At 31.2% G+C, this 10756-nt stretch overlaps 1 protein-coding gene across 1 annotated transcript in view; it reads right to left on the bottom strand.

The window, feature by feature from the left end:
* Nucleotides 1-870: 870 nt before the first annotated feature.
* The window catches only part of LOC131930693 (microtubule-actin cross-linking factor 1, isoforms 1/2/3/4/5), a gene marked incomplete at its 3' end in the record, with an annotated part of 54045 nt that continues 44159 nt past the window's right edge, over nucleotides 871-10756 (bottom strand). Inside the window, exons 34-44 of the mRNA XM_059287278.1 lie at nucleotides 10131-10355; nucleotides 7151-7252; nucleotides 6211-6378; nucleotides 5872-6027; nucleotides 5379-5579; nucleotides 4313-4441; nucleotides 3947-4117; nucleotides 2949-3104; nucleotides 2170-2376; nucleotides 1720-1839; nucleotides 871-888 (exon numbers count right to left, since the gene is read on the bottom strand). Of these exons, the coding sequence (XP_059143261.1) occupies nucleotides 871-888; nucleotides 1720-1839; nucleotides 2170-2376; nucleotides 2949-3104; nucleotides 3947-4117; nucleotides 4313-4441; nucleotides 5379-5579; nucleotides 5872-6027; nucleotides 6211-6378; nucleotides 7151-7252; nucleotides 10131-10355 (1653 nt within the window). The remainder of the gene's footprint in view (nucleotides 889-1719; nucleotides 1840-2169; nucleotides 2377-2948; nucleotides 3105-3946; nucleotides 4118-4312; nucleotides 4442-5378; nucleotides 5580-5871; nucleotides 6028-6210; nucleotides 6379-7150; nucleotides 7253-10130; nucleotides 10356-10756) is intronic.

Raw genomic sequence — 10756 nt, 5'->3', positions numbered from 1 at the left:
CTAACGTTATCGTTTCAAACGTTAAATCGTAAACTGAAACGTTCGCTAGCCGAAGCATTGGTAGCCATGGGCCCAGCAGGACCGAAAACATCAAAATAAAGCAGAGGATAACTGACAATAGCGCTTAAGTAGCCAAAAAGTAATCCAAAACGCAGCAAAACACCCACAGAATTTAATAGTTTTTTTTTTTGTTTAAAGCTGGTGGCAAATTAAGTTTTCAGTGAAAAGAAATATAAAGGATTGTTTAAAAGTATTTAACAGTAAATTAAATAAATTGGAACTGGAAAAAAAGGATGCTTTCAAATTTCGTATATTATACTAGAATTTAAATAATGTTAAAAATACGTCAAAATCAGATTTTTGTAATATAAGTTTTAAAGGGTTAATAATTAAGTATGTTATAACAAAAATTTTAAAAATTGAAACTGTTTTTTTTTAATATTAATTATTTTATTTTTAAAAATAAATTTTCATTTATTTAAAAAATATATTTAAAAAGTAAAAACTAGTAAGTGAAAACTGTGATGATAAAAGTTAAGAAAATACAACAAGAACTGGCTGTGATATGGGAAAATAAATAAAAATTATGGAAGCAAAAACAAAGAAACAAAGCTTTAAAAGCAAAGAAAAATTATGAAAGGCAAAATAAAATAACTTGAAATAGAATAATCATATGTAGATCTTGATTTACTAAATTGTTTAATGATCAAAATATTAAAAAAAAGTTTAAGTATCAAACTGACTTTTTAGTTTGTTTTATTAAAAAACATAAGCCCTCAGTGACAAAACAAATTGGCAGAAATCACTTCTAATAAATAGAAAATCAAAGAAATCTTTACTAAAAAGCAATCAACTTGGCAAGCTACTTACCGTTATTGTTTCAATTTTCTGGATAAAAAGTATATTCATGCACTAAAATACCAATAATAGAAAAAAGACAAAATCTACAAGGGCTAAACCATGGTATCCACTCAAGTATATTTATAGCAAACAATGAGGAGCATGCTTGGTATAACACAAACATTCAAACCTATTTTGAACCAATACCTAGGTACTTTACTGCACATCAACTGTGTTTTTTATAATATGTAAATTTTTTAAAAGAGTTAATTATTTTAATTTTTTTTAATTTTATGATTGTTTTTTCTAAAACTTTAACAACAAAGTTTAGGTCTTTTTGCTGGCAAATTCATGAATCAGGATTATCTAATCATCAACAAGTTGAAACAATAACCCAATTGTGACCCTCCATATGACTATGGGTTGGGTACTTTAGGGTTTTAAAATTAGTTTTATTAAAAAATTTTAAACACTGATTTTAATTGAGGGAACTTGTTAAAAATTGGATAAATAGTCCAGGCATAGTTATAGTTCTACTGTTTAGTCTACCCAAACTGAAATTCTGAAAAAAATTTCTAATTTACTAACTTGCATTTTTACATAAAACAGGTCCCTATATGAGTTTACTAAATTTAAAGATGTTTACAAATGATTGAATAATATAGTCCCAAAATTCATATCCTAGAACCCATGTTATTGTTTTCTCTAGCTTAGCTCAATATGTAAATTGACAATTGCTATCATGGAGGGCCACAAATGTACTCAAAACCCACATGTTACATTTAAAACAAAAAGGCCAGTAACAAAGATCATTCATGCTGGTATGGTAGACTTGACTTTAGAGTACAAACAATTAAAATGGCATGAATTAAAGCTTACCTTCAGCTCATCAATATCTTGCTTCATCCCGGTTGGCTGATTGGCTGGGGTCATGAACTTTGACAGTGCATGCATGCTCTGGTCCAGCCAATCACAAAGGCTGTGCCAAGATTCATCAAACTAAACAAAACAAAATGTGTATCAATCATTAAATGACTAAAACATGGAAGAAATTTAATTGTTTTTTTTTAATTATCAGGTTTACATGTGTACAATTAAGGATTATTCACAAGGGACTAATCATTCAGTCAGTTAAAACAAAAAAAATTATTCCAATAATTTATTCCATCCCTACAAGTCTATTTTCTAAGTTTTGATTGGTTATTTCATTAATTTACGTTTAGTTGTGTTTATTTGACGATTTTTCAATACTTGTTAATATTATTTTCATTTTCAGTATTTTTACCCCCTAATTTGCACTATCATAAACTTTCAAGGGAAATAACTCACCCGCTTGTCTTCTTTATAAGCTTGGTCCAGTAGTCTCCCCCTCTCGTCTGCCCTTCTCAAAAGCTTCTTCCACCTGAGCCTGATCCCCACCTGCATGTTCTTCACATACACAGTGTCCTGCTTGCGTCCGAAGTATTTCAGGTAGGTGCCTGACCTGTCCAGCAGGTTCATCTTCTCTGCATGTGTGTCCAGATTCTGCCTCAGGACCTGAGTGAACCAGAAATTTAGTTTTACTTGCAAACACACAAAAACAGCTTTTAATATGATAATCCAGATTTTTACTTTAGATTTTTGTATGATGGAGCTATCAAAATACCATGTGCTAAAAGTACTTGTGCCAGATTTCTATTAAAACCAAACCAAATATTTCAGACAAACTTTCTCTGTGGTTTAATTACAAATGCTTAAAATGTACCATAGTCCATTTTAAATCAAACAAAAAAAATAATACAAATAATATTTTTTGCAAAATGTTTAAGTTTATATTTAATACTTCTTGCTCTATGATCTTCAAAATTTGGTCTTATTCATTTTAAAAAAAACTCATAGTAAGAAATATTATTGAAATACCATGATTAAAAAACTTATGGTAATAAAATAATGTACATTATTTCTGCAAATATAAAATATATAGTATTTTTTTTTCAAAGATCGTAGTTATTAATATATAAACAGGACATGTATGTCTTACTGCCCTTGAATCTATAATTCTGAAACCTGATAGCAATAGAGGTAAAATAAAAACTACCTGATTATGATATGGTTTTCACCATACTTACATTATGCTCAGCAATTTGTTGAGTGATTGTGTCCACAAGTTTACTGGGATACTTGAAGCTTCTCATAGAGATCTCCGCACTGTTCAGCCAATCAGTGAACACCTTCAGGGTGTCGTGAAACTGGCCTACATTGTTCAGATGTTCCTCCATCTTTTCCTGTACACAACATTAAACAGAAAAAATTCAACATCACATTAAATATTTAAAATATAATGAACTAGATTATAGTTTTACACGCATGAATGGATTAGTTAATAGTATGACCTGAAAGAATGAATTAGTTTACAGTTTTGATGTGCATGAATGAATTAGTTTATAGTTTTACATGCATGAATTAGTTTATAGGTTGATATGCATGAATGGATACGTATTTAGTTTGATGTTAATGAATGAATTAGTTTATACTCTGATGTGCAGGAAGGAATTAGTATATAGTTTGATGTGTATGAATGAATTCATTTATAAAGTGCGTGAATGAATTGGTTTAGCTTTTGATGTGCATGAAGGAATTAGTTTATAGTTTAGTGTGCATGAATGAATGTGTTTATAGTTTAGTGTGCATGAATGAATTAGTTTATAGTTTGATGTGCATGAATGAATTTGTTTAGAGTTTGATGTGCATGAATGAATTTGTTAATAGTTTGGTGTGCAATAATGAATTTGTTTATAGTTTGAAGTGCATGCATGACTTAGTTTAGTTTGATGTGTATGAATGAATTTGTTTACAGTTTGATGTTAATGAATGAATTTGTTTATAGTTTGGTGTGCATGGATGAATTTGTTTATAGTTTAGTGTGCATGAATGAATTTGTTTATAGTTTAGTGTGCATGAATGAATTAGTTTATAGTTTAGTGTGCATGAATGAATTAGTTTATAGTTTGGTGTGCATGAATGAATTTGTTTATAGTGTAGTGTGAATGAATGAATTTGTTTATAGTTTAGTGTGCATGAATGAATATGTTTATAGTCAGAAGTACATAAGATGTACGTCCAGTACCTTTCTCTTCCTGGCCCTGTCCTTGGTGTCTGTCCATCTCTCTTTCAGCCTTTTGACTCTGTCAGCCACATCAAGGACATCTTGAGGCTTGCACTGATCAATCAATTCTTGACCAGTGGTCAGCAGGCTTTCTATCTGCTTGTCCTGACCGTCAAGGTCTTGACACTTTTTCTAAAAATGAATTTTTTTTTCGAAGTTTAGAAGTTTTGGAACAGATTAGAAACCGAAATAAAATAAAATGCTCTCATCTGTTTATCTGAAATATTAGTTATTCACGAAATAATCAATTGGAAAAAACAAACCCAACTTTAGCCATACAAAAAACTATATTAACTGTTATTAAACCAATGTAGAAGCTCAGCATACCACAAAATCAGCATATTGTTTCTCTGATGAGTCAGGCAGGGCACCGTAGGGTTGGTTGGTCTTGAGCTCAGCTCTAAACTCATTGACTTTGGCCAGCTGGTCATCTACCTCTCCCAGGAACTTTTTCACCTAGAGATAAAGACATTCATTTTAACAAGCGATCAATCAATAAGCATTGTTTTTATCACAATCCCAACTATTTAAATCACCCAACTCATCCAGGAACTTTTTCAACTAGAGATAAAGGCATTTATTTTTACGCCCGATGAATCATAATGCATTATTTTAATCAAAATACTAGCTATTAAAATTATCCACCTCATTCAGGAACTTTTTCACCTAGAGATAAAGACATTCATTTTACTAAGCGATGAATCATAATGCATTATTTTAATCAAAATACTAGCTATTAAAATTATCCACCTCATTCAGGAACTTTTTCACCTTAAGATAAAGACATTCATTTTTAAGAGTGATGAATCTCTTTATTTTAAACACAGTCTTAGCTATTTAAATTATGAAGAAGAATTTTATAGGATTATTAGTTCTGTTGAAAACAAAGGTATTTATAAAGAAGATGGAAAAAAAAAAAATTCAAAACGAATCAAAATAGGAGCTTGAAGAAGGCCTCTAGCTGAAATTATCTAAAGACCCCAATTACTTTATCCCTAGGCTGATTATATTTAGTTCAATCTTGTTATCCCTCATAGAATATGACCTGCAACAAACAACATAGTGCCCCTGACAGTAGATTTTTGAAAGGCATTCTGCAATAAACCTCTGCCACCCTTGTTAAAAAAAAAACTGTCAAGTCCACGTTTCCCTGAGTAGATTATCAGAAGCCAATTACTATTACGCAGGTTAAAATACAGCATTCAATGGAGTTTGGTAAGAAAATTTAGGTAATATTGTAACCCTGCCAGACTCCTGGTGAAATCACCCATATAAATCCTAGAACACAACAGCCCAGCCAACCTCTCCTGAACACAGCAGCCCAAGAAGCCTTTCTCCATAACAGCAGCCCATCCAACTCCTCTCTACCAGCAGATCAAAGGTCATCACCAACCTGTATCATGGTGTCCTGGAGCTTGTTCTCCTTCTCCCTGGCCGTGGCCTGGGTGCTGCGGATCTTCTCCCTCATCTCCTGTCTCTTGTGGCTCAGTGGCGAGCTCTCGGGGTCAGCTCCCGTCTGCTGGAGGATCTCATCCACGGCTTTGGTCAGTTTACGTGCAGTTTTGTCTTTGTTCCTGATGTCTGCTTGCATCAGCTAGCAAACAAAATAAATAATTTAATCTTACAATTAATATTGAAAATATTACCATAAAAGAAATATGAACTAAGGAGAGTCACTTATTTATTCTAAAACTCTTTTACACATGATGATGAAGTGAGGACTTAACATGTTTAACACATTCACTGATAAGTGATTGGAGAATATGTACAAGATTGCAATAAGTTATTACTGGTGACTTCCTTTGAGTTAGCTCAAAAAATATTAATCTCTTTTTATCAATAATTTTAATTATATTTTAATTACATTCCTAGCAGTCTGAACAAACCTGCAGCTTTCTGAGATGTGTTTCCAAAAATTTAGGATCCCCTTTAATATCATCTACACCACTTAGCTCATTTTGTGTTTGGTCAAGGGAAGTAATTATGTCTTCCATTGCTTGATTTACTTCCCCTACTTTAAGTTGCATATCTGTGAGCTTAGTCTAAGGAAGAAAAAAATTCAAATGCATAGCTTTATCACATTATTATATTATAATAATTGGAAATCATCTTTTTAAAAAAAAATTACTAAAACATTTTCATTAATTTTTCATTAAAAATAATGACAAATATGAGTTTATTGTATAGGAATAGAGTTGTAAATAAGCAACATAGTCTATGTCTACCTCTCTCTCGGTTAACCCTCTAAGCAGCTCTGTCCACTTCTCGTTGACTTGTTTGACTGGCTTCTGCAGAGATTCCGCAGCAACAGGCGACAAATCACACAGTGCCCCCATCTCCTGGTTCAGCTGCTGCATCTCAATGATGTGGGGGTGGACCTCACCCTTGAACATCTGCCAGAACAAGAAATAAAAAAAATATCACATCAACAACTACCAAAAACAAGACATAAAAAATATCACATAACCATATATTAGAACAAGAAATACAAATATCACATCACCATCAACCAAAACAGAAATAAAATACCGCATCAACAACTACCAGAACAAGAAATAAAAATTTTACATCACCACAATGTGAAAAAAATATGAAGTTGGTGATATGGCAGATGAAGTAGATTTCAATTTATATTGGTTTTTTAAAGGGATTGTGTGATCACCACTAATCCCATCTATCTTTACTACCCCTGTCTCAAGTTGTCTACTCATCTGATCTTAAAGATGCATTTTGCACTTGTGGATTTTACAATCATCAACAAACTCAGTGGGCCACAAAGAATGGTTCACTGTCAAAAGTGCGCTACCAAAATGGTATTTTTTACAAGCTTTTTTTGTACATTTGTTTTCTTGGTCCGCTTGGATAGACCAGTTTACTTTCAGCCTTACAGACATGAGCCCAGAAAAAATGAACTTAAGAATTTCTGTCTAGAGATTATGTGCTTTACTACACCACCTCCGATGGAGATGTGTGGCTGCAGCCCTTTGCTCCCCAGGGGCCACAAAGGAATGATGATGATGACTACACCACCTCCTAACCTCATAGTAAACAGTGCTAATGTTTACATTGTCAATTTCTGGCACACACAAAAAATGACAATTAATAAATACGAAGTAAAAAGCCATAAAATATAAAGTAAATAAAAAAAAAAAGAGAGAGACTAACCCGCAGCTCTTCCAGTTGATGTTGTAAAGTGTTGGGGTCAGTGGATGGTGGTTTCATTGAGGCAAGCTTGTGCTCAGATGTGGGTAGCCAAGTATTGATGGACTGGATAAGAAAGAAGAAATTTTAATTTATGTGAACAAATTAGATTTTATGCAAAAGTTTCAAACAAATTTCATATTTAATATTAATTGTTGTATCATAATATATATTTTCAATATATGTAATAATGTTTGCCTTTTATGAGTACATACTTTATTTGTTTTAACATGTACACAAATTTGACCATAACAAAACAGAAGAGGTTGTCTTAACGAATATTGTAATAACCAAAACTATTTCAAACAACCACGGATTAAACACTTTTAAAAAAATGTACCTACTAAAGAAAGTAAATTAAAAAGAAAATAGAAAAAAAAAAGTATATTTAAAGTAGGTGAAAATTTTTATATTATTATTTCAAAAGCTAAGTATTAATGAGATGAGAAACGATATTTTAAATAAATGATTTCTTGAAAGCACAGTCTACGTAACAAGACAGAAAATCAAAAGCATAATTTTTTTTTAATAAAATGTCAAGATGCAGTTAGTAGAACAGCTTTTCAAACACAATTATTTGTAGATAGCAGAAAAGAAAAACTTTCTAATTCACACACTGGAAAATACACTTTTGTTCGTAATATAATTTAGAACAATAGCTCATGAAGTAGGATAGAGAAATCTTACATTTGTCATACTGAAAAAAATGGGTACTAACATTATTTAAAAAAAAATTAGTTCAGTATTTTAAAATTTGTCCACAGTACCTAGTGTAGACTTATGTATGTTGACTTATATGCTAAGATAATATTTCTTTATTATTAATTTTAAACCAAAGGCTAATTTATTTTTATAATTGTTAAAAAAAAATAAATAAATAAATAAAAACTTAAAAAAAAAACAATGGTTAACATTTTTGTTAAATTTTATCCACTATGTTGAAAAGAAAAGGTATAGTCTAAGTGGAAATATTTTTACTTCTATTTGCTTTAGTTAGGTGACTACAAAACTATATGGACTTTCAGAACAACCATCATCAGGAGGTAACAGAGTTTAGATTATAGAAGTGACTAATGTCTATTCTACTTGATCAAATTTTTACCAGCCTAAATCATCTACCTGTAATAGTTCAGTGCCATCCTGTGTGAATATCAGCATCAATATTTTTAATAAGAAAGCTTCTCTTATAGCCAATAAGGTTTCAAAAAAACAAAACAATAAAAACCACAACAAACAAAATGCTTTTAAGATATCAGAATAAATATGTTCAATATAAAAACAACAAAACTCAATGCCAGATAAACTGTCACATCACACAACAGAATGAGTATCAAAAGTGAGAGGCTTGTAATATCTCACAGCAGTAAATATGACTCAGGCAAGTATGAATAAAGCAAACATAACAGATCACACACAAAATTAAAAAGTGCATTCGCATATGTTACACAAGAAACCAAAAAAAATTCTTTAAATAAAATATGATAGATGAAATGACATTCTCTAAGTTTAAATATAATTAAGAGAAATGTACTTTAATGAATCCAATGAATACAGATTCCCTAAGTGCTTCAACATCCTGCACATGGTTTTAAATGTTCTTTTTTTTAAAAATGTACACCGCATAATTTACACAAGAAAAATATATATTTAAAAACAAACACAAAAGTCCTTGTTATTTATTTTGATACTGATGTCATTTAAGAAAAAACATATAAAAACGAATAGTGCACTATAAATCAAAATCAAATGTAACACTTAATAGTTTGAATTTTTAAGTTATAAAGATTATAATTGTTGGTAAAAATTCCACTAGCTCACTTTTAAATTGCTAAACTAAATCTATTGATATACCTTAACCTGATTTTGTTTTCTAATTAACATATTTTTATACATAAATTAAACTGAGACAAAATAACTAAGGACTTTTGTTTCAAATTTTACTGACAATTTAAATATCAAGTAGCCTCCCTTCCTTACCTCCTTCATGTTTTTACAATTCTGTTAAAAAATAAGCAACCATTTCCAATATAATGCAAGTAGTAAGTTAAGACGCTTTTCAAAAGAGTGGAAAATTTCAAGAATTTATACAGACTGGTTTATCAATGGTGTAGATTTAGATAAACATTTCTAAAAATTTGGAATGAAATAAGGAGTTATTACCCTTTACTAAATTTGGACAGATACAGTTTTATACTGCGGTCAATGTTTTACAGAAATCTTGAACAAGGTGAAGATGGGAACAAAAGCAATTATTTATGGATATTAATAAGAAACAACTTTTCTATTGAAAAACATAATATCAGCTAAATAGCAATGTTTTTGTTTTAAAATTTACAACAGAATTTCCCTCACTAGAACTAAGACATATTTTGCATAATGAGCTTTCTTTAGGCAGAATGAAGGTAGATTTATAAAACTGACTTTTTAAACATGAAATTTTAAAAATATTGGAACCTGTCATTATATACTGCAAAGAGTTTTCAGTATAAATTTATTTCCCAAAAAATAATATAAGACATGATAAATAGCAACAACAGGCTGAAATTAGAGTCAACAGCCTATTCAGGCCCGCTTAACACGTTGACATGAAATACTTAATTTTGTTGGAGGGAATCCCTCCAGCATTAAAATTAAGAGTAAAAGAAGAAGAAAAGACACATTTTCACATACACATCTGAAACATAATTGTTTTTTTTTTTAATAAACATTGACTAAATACAAATTTATAAAAATTATATAATGTAAAAGCCAAGCCCCCAATTTGATTGATAAGCTTTAACTGTGTGCACTGACTAGGTTTATAAGGGTGAGATAGTACTTGAACAATAAAAACAAAATGATTTTTAAAAAAACAAACACAAAATTTTAACAAAACTATAACTCAACATGACATAAACAAAAAAGTAAACAAACGCAAACTAATTTATCTGTGAACTCTACTGACCTCATAAAGCTTCTTAAACTGGTCAGCATGCTGATACGCCTTCCTCAGCTCATCGCCCCTGTCCCTGATTGTGTCGTTGACGTCGTCGGTCATGTGGGCTAGGTCCTCCAGACACTTCATGATCTCTATGGAGCCAGGGTCCCCACACACCTTACCCAGCTCCCCACCCAGCTGGCGACACTCCCCCACCAGTTCTCTGGCCTTCTCCAGCTCTTTCTTCAGACCCTGAGCAACATTTGGTGGCACATTTGTTTAGAGAACTAGAACATCTTGAAACTAATAAATTTGGTGGCACATTTGGTTAGAGAACTAGAACATCTTGAACCTAATATATTTGGTGGCACATTTGTTTAGAGAACTAGAACATCTTAAAACTATTTGGTGGCACATTTGGTTATAAAACTACAACATCTTGAAACTATTTGGTGGCACCTTTGGTTATAAAACTATATCTTGAAACTAATAAATTTGGTTGCACATTTTGTTATAAACTAGAACATCTTGAAACTATTTGGTGGCACATTTGTTTATAAAACTACAACATCTTGAAACTATTTGGTGGCACCTTTGGTTATAAAACTACATCTTGAAACTAATAAATTTGGTTGCACATTTGGTTATAAACT

Source organism: Physella acuta, unplaced genomic scaffold (assembly GCF_028476545.2).
Source record: "Physella acuta isolate Inbredline_101_S28 unplaced genomic scaffold, ASM2847654v3 ptg001825l, whole genome shotgun sequence".
NCBI lineage: Eukaryota > Metazoa > Mollusca > Gastropoda > Physidae > Physella > Physella acuta.
This window is presented reverse-complemented; position numbering and strand designations above follow the sequence as displayed.